Source organism: Periplaneta americana, chromosome 1 (assembly GCF_040183065.1).
Source record: "Periplaneta americana isolate PAMFEO1 chromosome 1, P.americana_PAMFEO1_priV1, whole genome shotgun sequence".
NCBI classification, from domain to species: domain Eukaryota; kingdom Metazoa; phylum Arthropoda; class Insecta; order Blattodea; family Blattidae; genus Periplaneta; species Periplaneta americana.
The window spans coordinates 52,966,859-52,994,413 of NC_091117.1; the positions used below are offsets into that span (position 1 = coordinate 52,966,859).

General features: G+C 35.6%; 1 protein-coding gene across 1 annotated transcript in view; it reads right to left on the bottom strand.

The window, feature by feature from the left end:
* Positions 1–7,143: 7,143 nt before the first annotated feature.
* LOC138694581 (hyaluronidase A-like) overlaps positions 7,144–27,555 on the bottom strand; it is an 83,648-nt gene continuing 63,236 nt past the window's right edge. The window contains exons 4-6 of the mRNA XM_069818874.1: positions 26,287–26,462; positions 20,528–20,741; positions 7,144–14,219 (exon numbers count right to left, since the gene is read on the bottom strand). Of these exons, the coding sequence (XP_069674975.1) occupies positions 14,040–14,219; positions 20,528–20,741; positions 26,287–26,462 (570 nt within the window). The 3' untranslated portion in view covers positions 7,144–14,039. The remainder of the gene's footprint in view (positions 14,220–20,527; positions 20,742–26,286; positions 26,463–27,555) is intronic.

A 27,555-nucleotide genomic window follows, 5' to 3' on the forward strand; every position in this document is an offset into this window, starting at 1 on the left:
AGACATACTCTCTCTCTCTCTCTTTCTCTCCTTCTATTATTTAGCTTTACATAGACATCTTATTTACAGCGAATAAAAAACTAAATTTCTGTATAAAAATGTGTTTAATTTCGGTGTTATTTCGCACAAAAACCTAAATTCGGTGTTATTTCACATCACAAAAATAATAACTTTCGACTCTAGTCGCACAAAATACATTAGGCCTACTGTATATTGCTACAAAGGCTAGAGGACTGTATCATCAAGCCAATCTTAGTGTTCATTGTGCATTTAAAAATAGGCTTGAGTTTTCTATCGGTACTTAAATGTTGTGTATAAAAATTTGTGTAAAAGTCTCCCATCTTGTGTGTAAATAATATAAACTGATAGGCACCATGAAAAATTCAGGCTATTTCTACTTTATATTTAAAAATAAAGTCACTCGAAATCCGGTTTGATTATTAGATTTAAAATTCTGTATTGAAATAGTTTGAATACGAAATTCAAAATTTAGTACATACATATCAATCTTTGGACTCAAATTAAAAATTATATTACAAAAATTTAAAATTCTTCTTGAAAAGAACCCAATTTCCAATCAATTTACGCTAGAAAAATTAGCATCTCGTACACAAAATGTAGATTTATTTCACTCCTATAAACTTTCTATATTTTGACCTGCAAAGACTTGAAGTAAAATTATTTATTTTATTATTTGAAAACCCGTATTTCGCATTCCTCACTTCAATGAGACTTATAATATAGGCCTACGTATACATGCATGGGAGGTAAAGGTTTTTTCTTCTTTTCGGTGCTTGGGGAAGTTTTTTTTAATATACTATTATTTCTACGTAAAACTGCAGCATGATATTAAAAGTATTTGTCTCCAAATTCTTAAGTACTCTATACTTATACTAAATACTCGTTTGTAGTCTACATGTTAATATTATTGTATTAAAATTATATTAGGCTTAAAGTTATTACAGTTAGTAATGCTAGTTTCAAAATTAGTACCATTTTCATATTAATCAGATAAATTCTTATATTCTATTGTAATGTGGATCTGAATGGTCACGTGGTTTGTCAGGCACTCAAGCAGATGTCTCCCTTTCTTGGTAAGAAATAATAATAATAATAATAATAATAATAATAATAATAATAATAATAATAATAATAATATTGTTATTATTATTATTATTATTATTATTATTATTATTATCACAATTAATTTACCTGAGAGCGAGAGGAGTGATGTCGTGGTTGGCACACTGGGTTTCGTTCCAAAGTGCTAGGTTTTCCGTGGTTTTCTAAGTTTCTTCAGATAAATGCCGGGGTAGTACCAATTACACATGGCCCACAGCCGAACTCAATTTTATAATCCTAAATCACGACGCTTCGGCATATCGTCAGTCATCTTCTGCGCCAGACTAGCAATCTATCCGGTAAGTTGCGCGCTAAGTGGCCGTAAACATGCCCTCTACTGGAAAACAAGAGAATAACGTGGGGGCAAACCGCGAAAACGTTCGGGAAAAAAAAAAACCTAGGAATAAATAAATCAAATATGAAGAGATTTCTAAAACTAAATATTTATAAGCATAGCCTACTCTCGTAATTTCGTAAAAATGTTTACAGGCTCTAGTATGTGGTCTAATTATGAAACTAATAAACATCGTTTGATCTTTTAATTGAGTTTTATTGACATTCCAACGAAATATGTAACAAGGTTCTCTGCTTGGCCTAGAGCGACCTTTTTCATTGGCATGATTCGATTGATTTCAGGCAAATATAGAGAGAAGAATGTAATACGTTAATATACACGAACACATACTTACTTAGGCCTACTTACAAATGGCTTTTAAGGAACCCGCAGGTTCATTGCCGCCCTCACATAAGCCCGCCATCGGTCCCTATCCTGTGCAAGATTAATCCAGTCTCTATCATCATATCCTACCTCCCTCAAATCCATTTTAATATTATCCCCCCCATCTACGTCTCGCGTCGACCTGGTTGGCGAGTTGGTATAACGCTGGCCTTCTATGTCCAAGATTGCGGGTTCGATTCCGGGCCAGGTCGATGGCATTTAAGTGTGCTTAAATGCGACAGGCTCATTTCAGTAGATTTACTGGCATGTAAAAGAACTCCTGCGGGACAAAATTCCGCCACATTCGGCGACGCTGATATAACTTCTGCAGTTGCGAGCGTTGTTAAATAAAACATAACATTTTTCTACGTCTCGGCCTCCCCAAAAGACTTTTTCCCTCCGGTCTCCCAACTAACACTCTATATGAATTTCTGGATTCGCCCATACGTGATACATGCCCTGCCCATCTCAAACGTCTGGATTTAATGTTCCTAATTATGTCAGGTGAAGAATACAATACGTGCAGTTCTGCGTTGTGTAACTTTCTACATTCTCCTGTAACTTCATCCCTCTTAGCCCCAAATATTTTCCTAAGAACCTTATTCTCAAACACCCTTAACCTCTGTTACTCTCTCAAAGTGAGAGTCAAAGTTTCACAACCATAAAGAACAACCGGTATTACAGGCCTAACTGTTTTATAAACTCTAACTTTCAGATTTTTTGACAGCACACTAGATAACAAAAGCTTCTCAACCGAATAATAACAGGCATTTCCCATATTTATTCTGCGTTTAATTTCTTCCCGAGTGTCATTTATATTTGTTACTGTTGTCGCCCTGAGTGGCGCAGCTGGTATAGCGCTGGGCTTCTGTGCCCGAGGTTGCGGGTTCAATCCTGGCCCAGGTCGATGGCATTTAAGTGTGCTTAAATTGGACAGGCGCATGTCACTAGACTTACTGGCATGTAAAATAACTCCGGCACACCGGCGACGCTGATATAACCTCGGCAGTTCTGAGCGTCGTAAAATAAACAATAATTTAAATTTTGATACTGTTGCTCCTAGATATTTGAATTTTTTCATCACTTCGAAGGCTAAATCTCCAATTTTTATGTTTCCATTTCGTACAATACACTTTGTCTTTTCGGGATTTACTTCCAAACCGATCGCTTTACTTGCTTCGAGTACAATTTCCGTGTTTTCCCTAGTCGTTTGTGAATTTTCTCCTAACATATTCACGTCATCCACATAGACAAGAAGCTGATGTAACCCGTTCAATTCCAAACCCTGCCTGTTATCCTGAACTTTCCTAATGGCATATTCTCGAGCGAAGTTAGGAAGTAAAGGGATAGAGCATCTCCTTGCTTTAGCTCGCAGTGAATTGGAAAAGCGTAAGATAGAAACTGGCCTATACGGACCCTGCTGTAAGTTTCACTGAGGCACATTTTAATTAATCGAAGTAGCTTCTTGGTAATACCAAATTCAATAAGAATGTTATATAAAACTTCTCTCTTAACCGAGTCATATGCCTTTTTGAAATCTATGAATAACTGATGTACTGTACCCTTATACTCCCATATTTTCTCCAATATCTATTCAATACAAAAATCTGATCAATAGTCGATCTATTACGCCTGAAACCGCACTGATGATCCCCAACAATTTCATCTACATATGGAATTAATCTTCTCAAAAGAATATTTGACAAAATTTTGTACGACGTCAACAAACGTGATATTCCTCGAAAGTTACCACAGTTAATCTTGTCCCCCTTCTTAAAAATAGGTACGATTATGGACTCTTCTCATTGTTTTGATACAATTTTCTTTTCCCAAATAGCAAGTACAAGTTTATAAATTTCTTTAGATAATGCGCTTCCACCCTCTTGTATTAATTCTTCTGGAATTTGATAGATACCTGGAGACTTGTACTTTTTCAGATTTTCTATCGCAATTTCGACTTCTCAAAGTGTGGTTTCGGGTATGAATGGCTCAGCAGTTCAACACACTTCTTCCAAAATTACTGGACGCCTTCCCCGCTTCTGGCACAGCAGTCAGAATGGGGTTAGAGACAAATTCGCACTGGATATGAAACAGCGGAGATGGAAACACTCAGCGGGTGATGGCGCAGCTGCAGAGGCAATATTAAACTTCATCAAAAGAAGCTGGATGCAAGGGAGTGAATGGATTGATCCAAGAGCTTCAAGACGGGTTTATTATGCAATAAGGATTCTGGGAAATAAGGAGATCAAATGTAGTTACAGAAAAGCACAATTTTTTATTTTACATTGATATTACGAGTAGTGTAAGGCTGTGCATAGTTACACTTAAATACATCATTACTAACTTTGTTTTTATCAGACAACAAATATTACCTTCCGTTGTTCTCGTATTCATAAAATAATTTCACTTAGATTGACCATCAAATAAAGTAAATTCTTTTGTTTTCTAAAATGAAAACAACCAACATTAATACAGTACTTACAACGTAAAATTAATTATTCTAAGGAATGAATAACAGCAGGGAAACATTAGCTGCATAACTTAATAGTACAAAAATACAATTTGAATAAAAGATTAGTAACATACTCCAGAGACAGAAATACAAACTATACATTCGTAGCAATCTAGTCTTTCTGTGGAGTTGTGAAACTCATGAAGTGTCAGAAGTATACTAGGTGTGCCATTATTTCCGTAATAGTTATCCAAAATTGAAGTACACGAAAGAAAATTAAAATACCGAAACAAAATAACCATTCATCTTAAATGTGTGATCACTTTAGAAGAATATAAATACTCTTATTTTTGGCCGTAAAGGTTTCGGACACAAAAAATTGACAGAATATTTAGAGAAATCCCGATGATCGCGTGAAACATCTGCGCTGGAATTAAAATGCATTAAGTAGATAAAAGACTGCGACGGATCACGTGGAAAACCATGAGGTGCGAAGTTCGTCTTAATTCATTTTGAAATCTTCTCACTATTCGTGAGCTGCCACAAGGGACAAAGAGTACTTAACCATATAAATGTTTACAAGTTCAGTGAACCATTAATTTTGTTTTGACAATGAAACTCCTAAAAGTACATAGCTGCAAATACATTTTGTGATTGGTGGAAATATACCTAGTTTTAGAGAGGCAAGTGTTACAAAAAAGTAAAGAATGCTAATGAACTTGGTTTCATTTCGAATATGGGTGATGCTTCAGGAGAGCATCCTTTCAATGCAGCTAAAGTTACAATCGGAATAATAGATGTAGGTATTCCAAGCCTCTTAAACACACCTTTCATGAAGAGAGTAGCGGTACCTCTTGCTCCAACCAGAAGTCCGATTACTTCAAGCTCTTCTAGCTGGTACCTTTGGAGGTAATATGGAATGGTAGGATTGTAGATATTCTTTTTTTCCTTATCCACTTCTGCTGGCTGTTCCTCATTCGTTTTGAAACGCAAAGTGGGATCAATTATGAATCCAGATCTTGTAGATTCCTTGAAAGCTATTATATCTATGCGCCGTTACTGCCAGTGACGGAGAGACCATGTACTTATTCAAAGGTGTTGTAATAGGCATCTTTAAGGGCAGTGGCTATAATTGATCGTACTTGGTGGTGTCTAGCGTTTCGCAGACCTTCGCCGTGCGGACAGGATCCCAGGACGTTTCTATTTCCATGGTACCACGAGCGACGTCAAAATAAGGCTTTCATGTTAAAACGTTACCATTTTTTTCAATTGTACCTCGAACATAAACGTTTCACGTCATAAAGGAGAATAAGTTCGATGTTAAATTAAATATTTTAAAATAGAAATAATAACATTTAAAAATAAAAGCAGTAACATATGAAGATGTTTCATAAAATACTACTCTATGTCTGTAATATTTCCAAACGTAGTGCATCATGAAGCAACAATTGAATATCATCGCTGCGGTTCCATAATCAGCTATTGCATTTAAACAAATTTTTGAGGAGAAAGAAAAAAGCATTATCACTTTTAATTCCCATGATTTTCAAGGCTACTATCGGTATAATTTCAGTCATTACATGAAAAATAATGAAGTAGCTTTGAAAATCAAATGACAATGTTTTCTTCTTTCTCCTGATAAATCTGTTTAAATGTACGTAACAGATTTTGGAGGCGTAGCGACAATATCTCCCCAGAATAAGGATCTAGCTCAACGTGTGAAAAAATTCACAACATGATCCATATTCCGAGGAATTTCTAATTAATTCCTTTTGACGTCTCAATAATTAAGAAGTATCTGAAACTTACATCGCAGTCTTCCAATTTGTAGTACAATTTCAAAAATAATTTTAGTTTCTCGAATAGAAAAAATTCATAATGAAGTGCGTATTAAGATAAGCCATTTTTACTAGTATAAGACCGATTATCCTACTTGTATCGCCCTTGAAAATTTAATTTGAATTAGCATTATCCTGCAAGGTGAATCTAAAGAGGATGTCCTACAGGTTGGCCGTCACGATCACCAGGCCTCGATTTTTTCTGGGAATTTGGGAAAAGTTCAGTATATGACATCAGTTAACGACTATGATGAATATTTATTATTCCTAAATGATCCGTTAAAACTTTGAAAAATTAATTAAAATTACGGCTGCAACTTTTTGTGCTCGTGCAGAATAAGTATTGCAAATTTATAATGAATTTCAGTGTGTCCATGTACAAATCCCCATAAAATTAAAATCTTTCAAATTGTTAGCTGCCCGTGACGGAATGATTAGCCTCTCTGCCTCAATTGTCGCGATCCAGGTTCGATTGCAAAGAAATTTATGGTGAAAAAAGCGGGAGCGAGGAGTTTTCTCAGGGTTCTCCCGTTTCCCCTCACCATTATCATGATTACACCACTATCATCCTCATCCCGCATGGTCCCGAGACAAGCCTCCTGAACAAATAAAAAATGGCTGAAAGTAAAGTTCTACAAATTCGTGTTTAATAAAGACAAATAAATTAAAAATTGCAGCTGAACACAACTCTCTCTTTTTGTGAGAGATATTTCTCATTTCTTGGAAATAAATTACTAGTACTCCAAAGATTTCGTACTTAAGTTAGCTCTTTGTAGACTAGAGACCCTTAGAATAGAAGCGAAAATCCCCTAAGGTGCAAGTGCTCTAATGTCCTTCACCGAATACACTTTTACCAATGAAAGATACTGTGTAGACATATTCAAAACTCTATTATAAACAAGAATTACCAGGTAAGTCAAAATACTCGTACTATCTCTACTGACCCTCTCCAGTACAAATAATTAAAACGCACACATACATAATTAGCGAAGCATATTTATGAAGAGCATCTATGACTTTTCGCAATATTTTATTACGATTAGATTCTGTCAGGGATACAATGACGAAGACAAAAATATAGATTCTTTTATCAGATTTAACACTTGATATCCACATTTTATTTAAATGTGAAAATAATTAAGTTAACCCATATATGGGGATTCGCGGCTATCAAGGTACGGTACTTTAAGCATTTGTCTGCTTAATGTCAGATTCACTCCTCGTTTCCTCGTTAAGGCCTGATTTACATGGTTTTAATACATATATGCAATGTAATCGGCATTTAATAATCACTTTTTAATTTAAAATCAATTAGTCTTAACCTTCATCTCTGTAGAAAATTTGAAAAAAATAGCAGTACATGTTGGGAAGTTCAAGTTTATATACTCACGAAATAGAATTACTTGCATTTACAATAGGTGTAGAGAATGTAACTACAGAGACTGCCGGACGAATTTGTTACAAATTCTGGGAAGTGATAGATGTCAAAAGAAACTAGTTTTATTAAAAAATAAAATCGCTGCAACACTAGTACAACGCCACAGCTACATGCACATGAAATAACATTATCCTGGAAGGTGGATCTGAAAGGGATGACTTACAGGTAGGCCATCACGATCACCAGGCCTCGATTTATTCTTCTAGAATCTTTCGAAAATTTTAATCTACCACATACCACATAATAACTAGGATGAACTTTCAGAGAGAATCTTAGTCTCTTGTATCACTTATAATGACAGTGAAACGAAACCAAGCTTCTTTCGGCGAGATCTACAGTCAATGGTGCGACGTTGCAATGTGTCTTAATAAGCTGAATGGATTCTATTTTCAAACCTTCCCCTAAACCATACAATTTATAGTATTATAATTAACAGCTACGTAAGAACATGCATTACGGCATTAAAACATAAATGACAAACTGGTGATGCAATCTTAGATAAAATTGTAATTTAACTCCTCCTAACCCACTGTGAAAACGAGAAAGAGAGTCGTATAATGACCAGACGTGAATAGAGGCTTCTAAGTTGCGTAGTGTCATATTATAGCGTCGCTAGGTATGGAAAAAACTACTTGCTTATTACTTCCCGAAGGTTGTAACAAACGCACTAGAATACACTGTAGAAGAGAAAATTTTGACAGTAATATAACAAAATGGGACTAAATAAATTATGGGAAACTTGAATATTTATTTACAGGAAACTCCGAAGAATTTGGAATTGATAGAAAGAAAAATAGCCTATTACTAGCTATTAAATGTTTGATGCTGTAGGAAAATGGTTCACTTCATATCTAAATTAATAAATAGCATTCGCAAACGTTTTGATTGCAAATTTCATTATAAGGCAAACTAGCAGTAACCACTGAAAAGCAACGGGAAATTCACAAATACACAACACTACATTCAGCGTTCGAGATATTTTATGAAATGAAAACCTAAACTAATTCTCCTACACAGATCAAAATGCCAATATCATTTTCTTTTGTAAATTGAGTTTAGTCTGCCGAGATTTTCGAAGGGTCTCAGTATCTCTCATATGTTCTTCAAGACAAAATGCCTCGTTACTTTATTGCTGTCGTTTTTGTATATGTTTTTCTGACTTACGCTTCGAATGTAGTTTTTTTCCCAGTAGACTATTTAAATAATCTTAATTGAAACACCAAATATATATGTATATCTCAATGATGTACGACAATTACTAACAAATAGGTAAATGAACGCGTAATGCGAGACAAAATTTCGCAACTCTATTCTCAGTAAACAGAAAAAAAGTCTCCAAAGGACAGAAACATGGAAATTTGAGAAGATATTAACACATAAACGAACTCATATTTAACTACACGTGACTCTTGGAACAAATGACTGAAACGAAGATCTCGTAACTGCAACACCAAACAAATACAAGTCTCAAGGCTCATTCACAATGAAAATTAAACATAACGTAAACATAACATGTGTGTGGAAACAAACATACCGAATGAACAAAACTACAGAATCTATTACATAAAATGGAGAACTGCACAATAACTGACGATGTAGCTATTCAATTTATGTTTCTAATAACTACAATGGCATCAGTATATGGCTTTCAATACTTGAAATCAAAGAAACGGAGATATAAAATAATCAACTTTTCGTCATATGATTCCATGTTGCGCGCCTAGCTATCATCACGGTCAATAGATCAAAATATTGCCTGTAGGCAAAGCCCATGAGATGTTAAACAAAAAGTGAAAACACGCTTTCCGCTTGTGTACTGTTTCCAAATCGCATAAACATTAGCATGAAAGTATGGAGTTTGCAAACTTTCATGTTAAGGTCTTATGATTAAGATTAAGTTTATGCTTATGTAATTCATTGTGAATGCTTTCATTAAATAACATGGACACAAGGTTTTATGCTTATGTTATGTTTATGTTTAATTTTCATTGTGAATGGGCCTTTAGTGATGATATGTCAGTATTATTGTACCACAATTATTACAAACAAATGAACACAATATGCGTAATGCCAGAAACATGAAAGCAAAGTCGTATCTCTCTCCACGGTCTGCTACTATACAAATTGAGGTGTTTTTTTGTTTAAATTAAATTTGATTGAAATAAGTAGGTATTTAGACGGTAGGTTTTGAAGTGAAAGCCCTGTATGCATTTGTGAAATTATCCTCTCTGTGGCTTAGAACTAGTACGCGTGCTGGTTTTCAATCCAGGCAGTTAGGGTTCCATCCCTTGTATAATCGTGATAGAATCTGACGCAAATAAAGTGGACGTTGTACAAGGTTTTTCCGGAGTACTCCCGTTTCCCTTTTTATTTCACCAACACTCCATTTCCTCATGTCATTTATCAACAGCACTGGTTAAGTGTAGGATGAGTGACGTCTTGGGTGTAGTTACGGGTTTCCGAAGATGATATAGATTGTAAGGATTTGGGGTTCCGGAACCTGGAGTTATAAGATCTAGCTTGGGGAAGAAATATTGCCTTGCAGGACTGAGGCAGGATAACCAGTCTGTCAGCGTTGGATTCACGAATGCCACCCAGTGGCACTTCCCGTACTTAAGTGGGCTGCGTAGTCTTAACGTATGGCTGTTGTGTTTGAGTGAATAAATTTTACTGTTACACTTCAACTTTTGAATCTATTAATGTACAATTTTTACAGCATACACACAATGTATGCAGGTATATTTTGGTTTTTAGATTATCTTTCTACGTCTTACACTTGATTTTATAAAAATGTTTAAATCTGAAAAATATTAATTAAGTTTAAAACATAACTACAGTACTTTAGGAACATTTTTCTCAGAAGTCCTTTTTTGCACTAAAGGTTCCTAAAAATTGAATAATATTATACATCTTGATTACACAACTTTTAACACTGTATCACTTCGGAATACGAGTATGTATTATATATCTTTCTCGTGTTAAATTTTATAGTACCTGGTTAACATGTTTCAGCCTGTTTTGGACCATCTTCAGAACTGGTTGGTGCTGGTCTTGGCGCCTTTTGTTTGTGTTTCCTGTGGGGCTGTGTTTGTGTAGTGTAATATGGAATCAAAGAGTCAATAATATTTACAATGCAGTCAATTATAGTATCCGCCATTTTCATCACTTTACGAATATTCGTTCAATAAAAAATATTTTCCATCCTGAAAAAACTGAATAAATTTTCATATTTGTTCATACTTTACTGGCTGTAAAATCCATACTAATTTTGATAACTATGTGAAAGTGGTCGTGTTTCTTCACTACCATATGAAATAGGGATATGCAAAACCACAGCCTCCTATCTCCAGTAGTTTCCAAGAAAAATGTATCTAAAATACCAGAGCCTTCTTCAGTTACAAGCCGGAGCCATACGTCGGCAACACTGTAATTAACTGTCAAACGGAGGCCTACTATCCAGAACATGTGTTTGTGGTAATGCCGATTTTCAATGTAAATTAATGTTACAATATAAGTGTGTGTCGATGGAATTATGTTCGCTGTCGTACCAAACGTTAATTTTTTATGTATTATAAACTAAGTGCGTATTGGCGATAAAAATAAGACAATAAATGTGCTGCAGTCTTTAGCAATTTTTACGGTTATTATTAATGACAAAGTGATTGACAATTCTTCTAATTATTACAATACTATTGTATAAACTACATTTTTATACTTTTACTTGTGGTTTGTGGTGTATCAGAATTCTAGCCAAATTGTTGAGTCTCGCCTGCTATATCAATAAAGTTACGCCGTTGATTTTCAAGTTCGTTGTAAACAGCTGTTTTGTGATCCCATAAATGTTGCAGTTTTGTTGAAGATTCGGAATTGCTGCTATACGTTAGAACTAGGCCACCTATAATTTGTAGATACATACACTCACTTTGTTGGTTTTCAAGGTTTTTTTATTAATATTATTTCTTTTGTAATAAATTAGTTATAAATATGTTTCTTTTTACTTCGTAAGTTATTTAGAGGATTTAAAGTTCACTGAGTTTACGCTAATTGGCACATACTTCATTTGTAATGTTCGATATTTCGATCATATCTCACCTTCTTTCGAGAAGTTATCATGGCTTAGGTTACATGAGAGGAGAAATCTGCACTCACTTTCTCTCTTATATCGAATTATGCACACTTCATCCCTCTATTATTTATTCGCTCGTTTTCATATTCTCTCTCGCTATCATAATATTAATACTCGATCACAACGCGATAACACGCTAGAAATTCCACTTCGCACATCATTTCTGTATTCCTCATCTTTCACTGTTGCTACCTCTCGTCACTGGAACTCTCTGCCGCCTAAAGTCAAGGGCTGCCGAACATTGAAATCTTTCAAATCCAAGTTAGAAAATTATCTTATGACGAGTTGCCAAACTAACTTACTATTATGACAAGTGTTGTATTGCATGTTTCCACGTATTCAGATTTTTTTTATTTCTAGTGATATTTAACTTATTTTATATTTTTGTTTTCATATTTTCCGATAATGGTATATCTATAATATGATAAGTTGAGCTATATATGATCATAATTTTCCTTACTGTGTGTACTTAAAAATATTGTATTCATTGTATGCATTGTACTGCACTATTTTATTATAACTATTAGTATTATTATTATCATTATTATTATTACTACTATTCTAATTTTTTATCATTATTATTATTATTGTTATTATTATTATTATTATTATTATTATTAATTGTCTTACTTTTTATACTTTATACTTTGTATGTCTCATTTATTTTGACCTGCTGTTCACATTTTATTATGCTTTTTTCTTTCTTTCTGTATGTTATATATTATGTCTGATTTCTACTTACTTGTTCTTTACATTTTATTATTATTATCTTATTCAGTTTTGTGTGTAAAATTGTAGTGTACTTTGTAAATTTGTAGTGTTTTTTGTAACGCAGTTTTACTCCTGGTTGAGTGTTAGAGAAGGCCGTATGGCCTTAACTCTGCCAGGTTAAATAAATCATTATTATTATTATTATTATTATTATTATTATTATTATTATTATTATTATTATACTTAATACATAATGATGGATTTTGTTACGTTTTATGTTGAAGGTATGTTTCTTCAGTTTTTCATAGATCTTTATAATTGGTCTTGGCCTATTTAAAATTATATTTTAGAAAATTTGTAACAAACAATTTAGGATAACAGTATTGGTGACTGCCGAGGTTCAAACTAAAACTGGCTTCCTGGACATCTGACATATTTATAGAAAAGCACGAAAGATAATCACATGAAATTAAAATGTATATGATATCCTAGACCTTTCACGTCAGAGGTGAAACAATATAAAGCGGCAAAACATTGCCAATTTACTAGCAACATAATGGTTGATTGATTAGAATAGGATACTGCGAAAGTGCATCGTTATATTATTTATTTTTGGTACAAGTAACATTTCTTTAAGTATTTATTTATTTTCCCTTATACCATCAATAAAAACACGTGTTATGCTTTTAATTTTTTTAAGTTATAAGTGACTATGCAAGTAGTTACGCGGTATTCTGAAATTCAAATAAAATACCATTTCGGATTCCGTAATAAATTACGTACATCAATACACTGAATCTTGATCATATACACTTAGTTTTGTATCAATTAATGTCGAAAATGTGCACGTGACAACGAAATCGAAGCACTAAAACGTCAAACGTCATGCCTTTATTTCGCCTCTGCCTGCCTCCACTCAGCGTTGCCAAACCTACCAAGCTCCGGCTTGTAACTGAAGATGGCTATGAAAATATCCATGTTTTTAACTTAAATTTAATTAATATTTTTCAGTTTTAAAAATTTTGGTAAAATCAAGTATGAGGTAGAAGGATAATCTAAAAACCAAAATATACCCGCAAATATTGTGTGTATGCTGTAAAGTTTTAAATTGAGCGATTCAGAAGCTGAAGAGTAACAGTAAAATTTCTTCACTTATACAAAACAGCCATACGCTCACGTCAGACTACCCAGTCCCCTTAAGAGAACTTGTCCCACAAAAGCCGATATCTGAGCGTAAGTGTATGGATGCATCCCAAATTCAGTTTTCGTTAGTGGAAAAAATGCTACCTACGTGAATTTCAACAAACTTAACACTGACATGATAGTTCTCTTACGTGATATCCACTTGGTATGGCTCTGAACTATTACAAATTTATATTTTATTGACGTCAGATTATATCCTCTGCTTTTAAGCAAACCACAAACACTGAAACCCAGAAACCTTCTACAACCTATTACTCTCCTAAACCCATGTAAACCAGACCTTAGCACCTCAATACTGTGAGGGTTAGGTTGTGGAATCTCTTCAGCTGGAACAGAAGAATTCCTAAGTCCTCACTCACCGGCTCTCCCGACGAATCTCTGAAATAGATGTCGCAAGAATGACCCAACGCCGCCGCTTTCGGGATCACTCATTACAAGTTATCTCTCGGTGTGCTGGTCAAATTCTTGATCATTGGTCCCAGCACGGTGTTCACGTATTTCTCGAGGTCTTTGCACTTCTCACTTGATTCTACGTCATTAAAACTGCCCCAGATGATCACGCCGTCTATTAAGGAGCGACGAGCTACGGACAGTACATTGCGGATGTCTTCCTGTAGATTACAATACAATGCACATTACTGGGCAGTACCCAACATTAGGAAGGTTGCCAACGCAAGTATACCCAAATTTATTATAATTATGTGTGTAAGTACAGTTATTTCCTACTTTCCATTTTCTTTGCATGGTTAGAGAAAGTGTGAGGGACTATAGAAGACATATTTGTATACTGACATCCGTTGTATTCATCGTGCTGTCACTACTCCCACCAATTCCTGCGATATATTATACAGAGTGTATTTAAATTAGTGTCAAATATTCTAGGGCATGGGTGTCCAAACGCCTATAGAACCAGGATATATTGCACGTCAAGTATGCTCTGCTCAGGTCAATAACTTTCCGTATAAAGTAGGAAAAACGACCTTAAAGAATATGCGCTGCGGGTTGCTTACGCCAGGGTTTACCTCGTACGAGTTACAATATTGGACATTCATGTTCTAGGAACATATTTCCATTTATCAAATATAAAAAAGTGCAGGAGATTCGCAGAATCCTTTTATTGTGTGGAACATTTAAATGGTTGGTGGTTGCGTGATTAAATAGGTTTGGATGTTTTTAGGATATGATGTGTATGAAATAATCGTTAAAAGGTGTAGTCTTAAGCTTTTTTTAAATAATTAGTTTCAAATAATAACCGTAGGTACCCATTGATGACTATCATCTTAGCATAATATAATGCAAAGAACTGGAACTTTTAATTTTTATCGTAACCAGTTCAAGAAAATAAACACAGCATTCGCTGATCAAGTCACTAGATATTGACTGCAATACAAGCGCAATCAATAAGTTTTACAACTGTCCTGAATGTAGGCAACACACAGCACATAGGAAACGGAGAATTTATACTAATGTAGAACCAAGGAAACGCCTGGAATCTATACCAAATGCATCATTTCAGAGAAGAAGACTAGACGTAAGGCGTATATGGAGAGAGTCCAGGAAAAATCGCAATAGGTGTTGACATGTCTGCATAAAAACACATGTAGAAGTTCTGTTCTTGAAAACAATCTGACGCTGTTTGACAGACTGACTTAACAGGCATGGAAGCAATGATCTTCAGTGACACGCGCATGTATGTTTAGTGGTACTCTTTTTCTAATATTTATAATTGACCTTGGCCCCATTATATAAGGAACAGATTATTCTATACTATTTGCAGATGACACAAGTATCATAATTACAGACAACGACTTTGCCACATTCAAATATAAAATAGAAACAATTCTGCTTAAAATTTATGACTGGTTTACAACCAATAAACTAGCATTAAACATTAATAAAACTAACACAATGCAATTTAAAACCACTTCAAATTCAGTCTCTAAAATATTAGACACCACTATCAACAATATACCCCTACTAGAAACTCAACAACCGAATTTCTTGGTTTGCATAAACTGGAAAAATCATATTAAAGAAATAACCCCCAGAGAGAGAGAGGGGAGGAGGGGAGGAGAGAGGGAGAGAGGGATGGGAGGGGAGGGGGAAGGGGATATGGAGGGGGAGGGGACGTTGAGGGGGAGGGAAGATGAGGGAGAGGGGAGGGGAGGGAGAGGGGGAGATGGAGAGAGAGAGAGAGAGATATTTGAAAAAATCGTCTGCCCTCCACTGGGAGTGGCCACAAGGATCCAGAATGCAATAACACAATAATAAAATGACAAACAAAGTTGACTTAGCTCAGCATGCCTCGCAATTAGATCATTACATCAATTTCTAAACAGCAGTATCTTAAAGACAATAGATTTTGCCTATTTTCATTCCATTATGTCCTACGGAATAATATTTTGGGGAAATTTTGCAGATACTAAAAATATATTCTTATTTCAAAAAAGAGCAATTACAATAACAGTTGGAGCAAATGCTAGAGAATCGTGTAGACCATTTTTTTTTTAATTAGAGATTTTAACCTTAATAAATCGGTACATATGCTCTTTAATAAATTTGCTCTTATGTAGTCCACACCTGTGGAGTAACGGTCAGCGCGTCTGGCTGCGAAACCAGGTGGCCCGGGTTCGATTCCCGGTCGCGGAAAGTTAGCTGGTTGAGGTTTTTCCGGGGTTTTCCCTCAACCCAATATGAGCAAATGCTAGGTAACTTTCGGTGCTAGACCCTGGACTCATTTCAGCGGCATTATCACCTTCATCTCATTCAGACGCTAAATAACCTAAGTTGTTGATAAAGCGTCGTAAAATAACCTACTAAAATAAAAAAAATAAAAATAAGCTCTTATGTAATAAAGAAAATTTTGCAACTAATTGAACCATCCTATAGTATAAATACCCGCAGAAAGAACGATTTTCATACGCCATCGCCAAATTTATCATGCTATCATTGGGGAGTACCTTACATGGCGATAAAAATTTTCAATAGTCTTCCTGAAGACATTAGTAATCATAACCAAAACCCTGCATTATTTAAGGTAGAAATAAAAAAAAATACTTAATATCTCACACCTTCTATTCTGTAGATGAATTCTTGATATTTCACAGTACTGTGTAAATATATTAATACTATTGAATGGTAAACATATTGCAATGCATATGTTATTGTTATTAAGGTATTAATTCTGTACATATTTCATATTTGCTTTTTTATATGTTAAACCCAAGAATTTGGACTTGTTATTTATTCTATGCTACAAAGCAACTTTAAGAATATTATGGAACGAATAAGTCCGTATGTCTGTCTGTCTGTCAGTCTGTCTGTCTATCTGCCTACCTGCTTGCCCGCCCACCTATCTTGCAGTGCGATTGTACCTTGTACATTAGAATCGTGCACAACCGGTTACGAAAGTTAGCAAAGACATATTGCTACTGAACGCCTGGCTCTATAGGCAGTATGAGAAGCTCTTGCGTCTCGCGGAGTAGTCCAATTTTCGATTAAACGAATGTACGAGTCTCTCTCGGGTGGACGGCGCTGGATCGTGAAAGATAGATAATATTGAGCCATCCAGAAGTTGCAAGAATCGTTGCGAGGACCGATTCTCATCGTGTACCTTTCAATTGATATTTCTTCCTCTCTTCCCATTGATTGACTGATTGATTGATGATTCAATAATCCAGGTGTTGCAACAGCAAGCATCATGAAGCTACAATCATTAGAACTTGAGAGTGCTTTTATTTTTGTTAATAACTTTTTATCTCTTTAAAAATGATTTATTAGTGAAATAATAATACACCCACTTTGAATAATTATAAAAGGCATAGGCTATATCAACAGCTACTTTTTCAGGGGTAGCCTATGTATTTTGAGTTTAAAGTATGAACGTTACAATAGTAGTTTAAATGTGTATTTATTTGCTCTTCTATTTTGTAAGTAATTGTAATTTATTTTATTCTTGTATTTGTTTACATGTCAGATCTTATCTATGCATTTACACTTATTTCTTTTGTTGTTACAGGTGTTCATTAGTTTATTTATATATTAGTTATGAAGATAAATATACCAAAGTATCCAATCAATTTTAATCCTTTTTGAAACTAACTTACTTACTTATGGCATTTAAGGAGCCCGCAAGTTCATTGCCGCCCTCACAAAAGCCCGTCATCGGTCCCTATCCTGAGCAAGATTAATCGAGTCTCTATCATCATATCCCACCTCTCTCAAATCCATTTTAATATTATCCTCTCATCTACGTCTCGGCTTCCCCAAAGGTTTTTTTTCCCTCCAGCCTCCCAACTAACCCCTGTATGCATTTCTGGATTCACCCATACGTGCTTAATGCCCTGCCCGTCTCAAATGTCTCGATTTAATGTTCCTAATTATGTTAGGTGAAGAATACAATGCGTGCAGTTCTGCGTTGTGTAACTTTCTCCATTCTCCTGTAACTTCAATCCTCTTAGCCCCAAATATTTTCCTAAGAATTTCAAGCTAACACTTTTTTAATTAGGAAAAATAAATTTCCTTCAATTGTTACTTCATTTGTGTAGTTAGAAAATGTCATCAGAGTTCCTGTATGATGAAATGCGCTTGGTATTCTGTCCTATATATCTGTCGTTGTGTCTAGCCAGGCGTAACCGCTTCAAGGTCGGATATTCGAACGAATATTCAACCTCGCCGGTTGTTCTGCGACCGGTTGAATATAAACCGGTTGTAAGCGCTGTTCTGCAGCACTCTGTTGTACACTTAGCGGCAAAAAGAATGGGCCGGCCGACAATTTCTAAGTTCCAGAGACATAATATTGCGCATGCTCGTCTCGACAAAGCCATAGTTCACCAGCTAACACATAATTAAACCATTTAAATTTGCTGTATTTTGTTTAAGAGTCTAAAATATGTAATAAAATCGAATGGCGGGTTGATTCTAGATATATCAGGGCCCTTGAAGAGTGAAATAATAACAAAATTGATAAATATAAAATCAACCGGAGCGAATATGAACAGGAAAACCACGTATTATGCCGAACTGATAATAACAGTCACAGTAGCGTAAGTCGTTACGGCATTGGTCTATTGAACAAGTTGATAGTAGTAGCTCAAGATTCGAATCTCTCCCAATCTTCTTTTTTTTAATTACAGATTTGCCATTATATGTGTCTCGCAAAGCTATAATTATGTGGCGATATCTCTTAGAATATGCCCAAACTCTAATAAATAATAAACTTCCCTCTCGCTTTCAAGCAATACTGCTATCTGTTAATACAACGTTCTGTCTCGCCATTACGCTTGAATATGGCACAGAAACAATAACTAATTGCCATGGTTCGCATAGGTTATTCTGCGTATGCTACTCTCCGACAGGACTTCGATTGGAGAAATGTAATTTTCTCCGACGAGGTAATTGTCTCCAATAGCAACGATAGTACTGCCCTAGTTTATTGTATGAATGGCCACCGATACGGTGAACATTTCGTGAGACGAATTATTAACAAGTCGGGTTGCGTGAAGGGCAGGACTTCTGGAACGCATCCACGGGCGGTTTACGGCAGAAGTCTACGAACACAATTTGGCAAATGTAATGATCCCTTCCGCCTGAAAACGATATCCAGAAGGAACACTTTTCTTCCAACAGGATAATCATCCGATACACACCGCCAACCGGATTCAAAGATGGTTTACGAGGAGGCATGATGTCGACCCAGCCTCCAAATTCACCAGATATGAATCCGATTCAAAATTTGTGGGCTGCAGTCAAAAGGATCCTACGCTCTAATTGGGCAGAACAACCACCCGTTCGGACACCTGAGGAATTGTGGGACAGAGTTCTAGGTGCGTGGGAGGAGATGACCAAGAATTTAGACCTGTTCCATAATCTTGTGGACTCCATGCCGCGCAGAATGAGGGCAGTTGTTGACGCAGGTGGTTTGTGGACGAGATACTAGTCCCCACCACAGGCCTTGTTTTGTTAATATATTAAAAAATTGTTTGTTTTTGTTAATTTAATTATTTATTTGTGTTTGATATGCGTCCGGTTTTTTAGGATGTGAAGCTAGTATTTTTGTTTATACAGGCCAGGTCTCACCTATTAATAGCCCACAGGTGATGGGCAATAATATTTTTACAAGGCAGGCATAACGAAGTTTGTTAACAAATGCCATTTCACACTTAAACTAATAAATTAAGTAAAAGTTAAAATAAAAATAATAATAATTTTACCGTACCGGGAGACGAACTCACAACCTCTGGTACGCATGTCAGACTCCTTACTACCGGGCCACACACTGCTCGTAAGGTTTAGTACATTATAGACGGACGACTTTCAATGAAGAGACACCACAGCAATGCCTTGCAGTGGGTTACGTTTGCACGAGTGAACCGCGCGATAGAACTTAGCATTTCTATCTTTGCCGCTAAGTGTACATATACGGTGATATTCAAATGTGATATATTTTTCCACTAATGAAAGCTTGCGGGTTGTACCAGTCCGCTGCCGCTAAGGGGCAAGATGCGCATAGAGTATTAAAAAATGATAACGAACATTTTCCCCGAATAGGTGCCACGTTAAAAAAAAGTTAACGAGTCTAGAAAATCTTAGTTTCTGCAAATATAAAACATTTAACAAGAAATCCAACACAAAATATCACTCAATGAAACAAGAGAAAGTTTAACAGAAACACAGAAACGAAGTAAACAGAAGCTAGAACACTTTGTAATGTTATTCTGTCGTATTCTGCTGAATACAAATGTAGCGGGTGATGCCAATCATCGCGCTGACCATGACCGTAACTTAATCATTATTGGATGATAGTTCACCTCTGCTGAGGCATGTGAACGTGAGGCCAACAGTAGTTTTGTTGACCTTAGCATTCCATGGGCTGTTACACCACGGTTTTAATGTAATTTAATTTAAGATTTGTATTTACCTCCGAGACAAACCGATCCACGTCTTGGTACTTGTACCAGAAGTAAGCGTTCACTGTCAGGTTGGAGTGTTGCGGAACATTGTTTCTGACCCTCACAGCCTCGTTGAGGCGCTCTGTTATGAACCGGGCGAGCTGTTCCGTAGTCAAGCGCAGCTCCTTGCGCAGCGATAGTGATGGGTACAAGGCTTTGCTTTTCTCGAAGAGCCAGTTTAACCTGTAGCAAACATATTTGTTAGAGTACCTGATTCACACATCATTTTGCAGTAGTAGGCCTACATTCCACTAAATCAGCGTTGTCAGACACAGCCTAAACGGAGCGCAGCGCTCCACTATAACTCGTTGCGAGCTCCGGTGCTTCCACAGACATAAGCAAGTTCACGCTCCGACTGGACGTCTCTAGCACCACAACCGGTTTCGGAACTTACAACTCTGACACTACTGCACTAAATTATATAAATTTAATATATTTTATGCTCGACCATGCCGAAATGTAGTAATTTAGACATCGGATTTTTTGGCACTAAAAATTGCAGTTTTAGGCGCCTAAAATAAGCTCAAAATTTGTAAAATTAGGCTCTATTTTAATGAAAATAGGCATTTTAGGCACATCAAGGTATCATACTTATTTCTTTCACTGAAATTTTTAGTTATGCACTAAAATACGCACAAAAAAGTATGTTTAAACATTAAAAAAGAATACTATTTTATATTCATAAACAGAGCTGCACAAATTTAATATATTGAAACTAATGAAATAATGATTATTGATATCAAGATTACTCATTTTAAGTTATTGAAATTCAGTTCCATGCTCAGACTTTATTATAATTATCTTCACAGTACACCACCAGAATTTTTTCTAAATTCTCCACAGTTAACCTTTGCCTTTTGTCACTGAGAATCATTTTGAAAGCAGAAAAACTTCTTTCAACCGAAACTGATGTGAGAGGCGCAAATTTTAAATTAGGTACAATAGAAACATCAATACTTACTGGAACATTTACACTTTCCCCCGATATCACTCTTGATACTTTTTCCAACAATGAAAATCCTACATTCTTATTTAATACGTTGTCCCACTTATTTTTAACTTTTTTCCCAGTTTCGCCCAAAGCAGAATGTATGTTCACTTGAGCTTCCTTTACTATTGCTATTTGGCTACAAAGAGATTGTTTTTCACGTTCTAATTGTTCAATGCTTGCAGGTTTGGTGTTATGTAGGCAATATCGTTTTTCACTCGTGAGTCATTCAGACAATCTTTCACTGCTTTCACACACGCTGCACTATCAGTTTCAGGTAATTTATCAATAACTGTGACCACTTCTTTAAAATACACCACTGACTGAATCCAGGTTCCCCATCGTGTAACAACCGGCTGAGGTGGGAGTGGGATATCTGGAAAGTTCTCTCTGAATATTGAAATCCTGGATGGGGCTTTACAAAAACATTTTTTTGTGTTAGAAATAAACGAATTGACAAGAGGAAATTCATTCCGGATTGTTTCAGAAACCCTGTGAAGGCCATGTGCTAGACAGGTTACATGCGTGAGGTTAGGATAAAATGTTTTAAGAAGTGGAGCTGCAGCAACCATGTATGAGGCAGCATCAGTACAAAACAACAGAACTTTAGAATCGTCTATATTACCTGAGTATAAAGGCTGTAGGCCTTTATTTACAAAATAAGCAATGGCTTGGCTATTCACTTTCGAAAGTTCCTTAACACATACGAGGTGTGGAATCGAAGGTCCATCAGGACTAAGTTTTCCTACTGCCATATTTGCTATATACCTATTCATAGGATCTGAGGTTTCATCCACAGAGATCCATATGTAAGAATCACCTATATCCTCCCGAATGGAAGCTAAAGTTTCATTGTATATTCTGTCTAAGTAATTTTTTCTTAGGGTCGACTCAGATGGCATATTTTGTTTGCAGTATTTTTGTAAAAACTGTCTTAAAACCGGATTTTCAATTGCATTCCAGGGAATGTTAGCAGCAACAAACGCTCTGGTTAAATCAGCATAGAAATTGCTGCTGAGATTGGATGAAGTAGGCTGTGTTAGTAAAGTTTGTTGCAGTTGATTTTTCTGCTGAGCTTTAGCGTTATGAGCCGCTCCTTGCACATGCTGCTTTAGGTGGCACTTCTTTTCTTGCGAAATCTAAAAATGTAAAGTAAACTGAATTAAAATAAAATCCTAATTGTTGTATTGCCGTATTTCTATCACAAAGTTAGTGGGTTCGAACAATCAAAATTTTAATGACCTGCAAATACTTTAACTATCGGAATTTAAAAGGTTAAAGTGTAGTGGTCTTAAAAAGAATTATACGTCAGGATAGCTCAGTCAATGTATAAATATTATAGGCCTACTCATTAAAATTAATAGAATTTATATATTTCAACTATTGTTACATACCTGTTTGCTACAAATCTTGCAGAATATTATTTTTCCATCATAAGTGAATTCTGAATATTCTGTTAGCCATTGCCGGATCAATGTAGATTTTGCACTTATATTTTTCGGCATTATCACGTTAAACTTCACAGGAAAACGTCCTACCGCTCAAAACTTCTCAACACAAATAAGGTGAGGGAAAGAGCAACTGTTAACGAGCATTCAAATGAACCGTTGTTATTGAGATTCAATTGGACAAGAATACAAAGTTCCACTTATTGTTGCATTTCCTGGTAGTGTTAACACTAGGAGGGCCATTCTTTTAAATATTTTGTAACGGTTTACCCTACTAATTCGCAGTTTTACGACTTTTCATAAATATTTCAAAAACACTCTTTCTCCAAAAATTGTGATTTTATGACACTCTGAAGGGCAGTACAGCTAATCGTTTCAGACCGAAAACAGTCATTTTTATAGTATAGTATATCTCTGAATCGGTAGCAGCACATGTTGTGATTGTTGCCTGCTTCAAAACTAAGGTTGGTTCTTTGTCGGCATTTATGCCTCCAAACATGTTAAATTCGGTGAAATCTATTGCGAGTGTCGTGAGATTCAAAACATTTTGTTTCCTTTATCAATGGTTTCATGGCTGGTGTGAAGCAAACTTTCCATTTAAATTTCGCAGTGAATGCATGTATAAATTATAAAAAGTAAGAGTAAAATGCGAAACTTTATAGTGAATTAGGCATTATTAGGCGAATATTAACAAATTAGGCTCTAATAACCGTTTTAGGGCATTTTAGGGCACTATAAAACTCTTTGAATACCTTTCAATTTCCATGAAACACAAATATTAATAATTATTTTTACTTTTCTCCTAAAGAAACAAAATAGGCATTTGCCCTAGAATCCGATGTCTGGTAATTATACACCTGGTAGCAGACCTTTAATGCATGTCATTAAAGTACACCTACTCATTAAAGGTCAGGTCTTTCAGCCAATGACGACTCAGGTTACAACTGTTCAGCCAATGACAGGTCAGCTTTCTACCGTTATAAAACCGCAAGTATCGATTATTCTCGGATATGCAATCGAAAGAGAATTAGCGAAAAGTCACGAAGGCTGGAAATCCAATACTGTCGCAGAGGGTTATGTTCTGTTACTATAATAATTAGCGTTAATTGTAAATAATATTCAAATAAATTCAATTTGTCATCTCGTTTTTCAATATCTAATTTAATTTCAATGTTATCTCTGTAGGTTCTTATGGCCTAGCAAGTTCAATGTGAACATCTGTTCCTCGGAAAAAATCAATACTTTCGCGTCTGCGCATATCTCACAACATACGGGACATTGGCCAAGGTCAGATACAAAGAAAATTAATAATATCAAGTTAGAAATATGGTCGAGCATAAAAAGTCGTATGAAACTCGCCTATAATGGTAATTAAGAAGCTCGTATGAAATATCCATACTCGCTTCTTAATTACCTTCATTATAGGCTCGTTGCATAATGTACTATTTAGACAGCCATTCCTAAAATTAGATCTTTAATCGCTAGATAAGCCTGTTAAAAGACTATTATATTGTACTGTACATTAGGGTGTGAAACGTACTTTTAAATACTAACGCGAAAAGTATAGGAGTTTTACAAAACTAAGAGGTAATTTTAACTGCTCATATTTTGTTGATTTTCTACACAATCTTAAAAATTCTGATATTAGCATATTACACAAGAAATAGAATTTTTTGCAGCATAACCCACTTCCATAACTTCATCATAGATGTTGTTCTTGTACAAGTAACAGCCTCTCTTCAATGCTGTACACAACAGCTCTGAGATCGTGTTCTCTTAGCTATATCTTCCAGTGTGTGGATGGAGTCCTTCAAATCATCGCTCAAATCACTCTTTCCTTCAGAGAGTCTCACAACCTATACTCTGCTGGGTTAATATCTAGCGATCGTGCAAGTAAAATTACAGGCAAGTGCTTACTGATAGCACGAACATCAGAACAGTCACAAACAAACTCGTTGTCATAATGATGAAAAATTCCATTTCTTGTATAATACGCCAGTGCTAGAAATGTTAAGTAGAAAATGTAGAAAGTATGAATAATTAAAGTAATCTGTCAGTTTTGAAAAATTCTATATTTTCAACATCGACTTTCAACTGTTTGTATCGATTGCTAATTGTTTCCCACTAGATGTCACACGTCAGCAATCGCAACCGATAAAAAAAAGCGATTGAAACAATGTCAGGCCTAGTTTCAAAATGACAGTTATTGGTTAAGAAATGCAATAAATTAAATAAATTGCTACAGGAATTAATTTATGGATAACTATAAGAGACAAGAATTAAATGTAATAATGAAAGATTTTAGAGCACACGAACCTGTGACCTACGCCATCGTCTGCTCTTAATGTGATAAAAGTTGACTATTAGAAAGCGAGAAACAGAGCAGTGGAGAAGTCGGAGAAGTTGTCTCTATACCAGCTGCGACCAACTGTTATCTAAAAAATAGTGTACGACACACATGTCGAAGATAATTTTATTTTGCTCGTAGGGTTTGCTCTACCTGATCTGTGGCTCGTTTCGCAAACATTTCTACTCGCAAATTAAAAAGTCCTTTTTTAGCACTTGTAACGTAAATATGCAGAAATGCATAAAGAGTGTTAGTTGGGAGGCCAGAGGAGAAAAGACCTTTGGGGAGACCGAGACGTAGATGGGAAGATAATATTAAAATGGATTTGAGGAGGTGGGATATGATGATAGAGACTGAATTAATCTTGCTCAGGATAGGGACCAATGGCGGGCTTATGTGAGGGCGGCAATGAACCTCCGGGTTCCTTAAAAGCCAGTAAGTAAGTAACGTAAATAAATATTATCTAAGTGACTACTTTTCATTTGTGGCTTGACACTTAAAAGTGATGTAAATGGTGAAGTATATCAGGCTTGCTTCACTGGTTAACACGCGCGTAAAAATGCGAAAATGAATATAAAACTACGGATCTATATTTCTCTACCAGAAGACGCCCTGAAATACATATTTCTGGGAGGAGGGAATAGTTTTACAATGAAAAATATAAATTATTCCACAAAACGTTAAACTCGACTCCGGAAACACGCGCATGAGATACGTTTTCATGGTCGGCACAGACTACGTCATTATCGAGCCATAACCTCAAGCGTATTTTTACTCGTAAAACTTCGATTAATCGAATATATAATTAATAAAATGGCATACACACGACTGTATTTTTATTTCGTTATGAACGGAATATAATTGAACGCCATTTTAATATGTGTTATATTTATTGCTATTTGGCTTACAATTGCCAGTGTTTTTCTGAATCCAATTGTAACTTACTCATCGTTCTCGACGCACACCTGTCTCGGACAAAAGGGCTTCATGTTATTAGGCACGTAGTTAAAACAGTTGGGGTACGAGTAATATCCCCACAGGCCATTAGGGCGCATCTGTTTCAGCAACTTCAATGAGGATAAAAGAAACTGGCTCCCGAACTTCTCGAAGCGACGCTTCGCCTGGAACACGTTACACAAACGTAACAACATAAATTAATAATAACTCTATAAGGATGTTTTATTAATATAGAGGAGATGCGCTTTTGAATCACTTTTATTTATTGGAAGTATAACGAAGAAAACTATAAAGGCTGGTTCACAATAAACCGGGAACGGGAACTACAACGAGAACGAGAACGGAAATATTGTTAAAATAAATGTATTTAAATGTGAGCATTCACAATTAACTATTGTAAATGCTGACATTTAAATACATTTATTTTAACATTATTTCCGTTTTCGTTGTCGTTTCAGTTCCCGGTTTATTGTGAACCGGCCTTAGGTTTTCAATATTCACTCTATTTAAATAATGGTTTTGAATATGTATTTTGTCTATCCGTCTGTGTACAGTTATTTCTCTCAAATCATTGATTGGATGTCTTTATATTCAGTATCTACGAGTCATTTCGTTCACAAGAGTGTGTATACTCTTGCTTGAAATAAGAACTCATTGACGATCCAGTTATGATCGAAGTGAAAGTTATTTTTGTGACATCAGGTGACGCATACCGAATTCATTGAATCCCTGTAGCCAGGAGGTGAATAAATATTTAACAGCACTTTTACCGTTTCCTTTCTTCGACTCTCCACAAAATGTGGATATCGCTTGGAGAAGTCTGGGCTACAAGGGAGTAATGGTAGTGTCTAACCGCGAAACTCGTCCCCCTTTGATGTACCAGCGTGAATCCTAGAAGTAAAATCACTCATCATGTCAAAAGGCAAAAGACCTGGACGTTTACTCTTGACGTTTTGTCTGAGATGCCCGAGAATGTCCGTAAAGCGCTGGACATTATTATTTTGTCCATTCTTCAGAAATTCCACTAGCAATGGACCTCGATAATCGAAGAAAAAAAAATATTTTCTTTGGATTTGCTTGCGAAGAGCTCAATGCAAGACCAACGGAACTTAATTCAAAATGATAGCACCACTTACGTGTAATCAATGTAAGTTGGGTGATTTTCGATAACCTAACAATGTTAAGATAATTTTGCTCAAATAAAGAAAAGATTAAACATGTATTTTCTTGTATTATTTTAAACATGTGAGAAGCAAT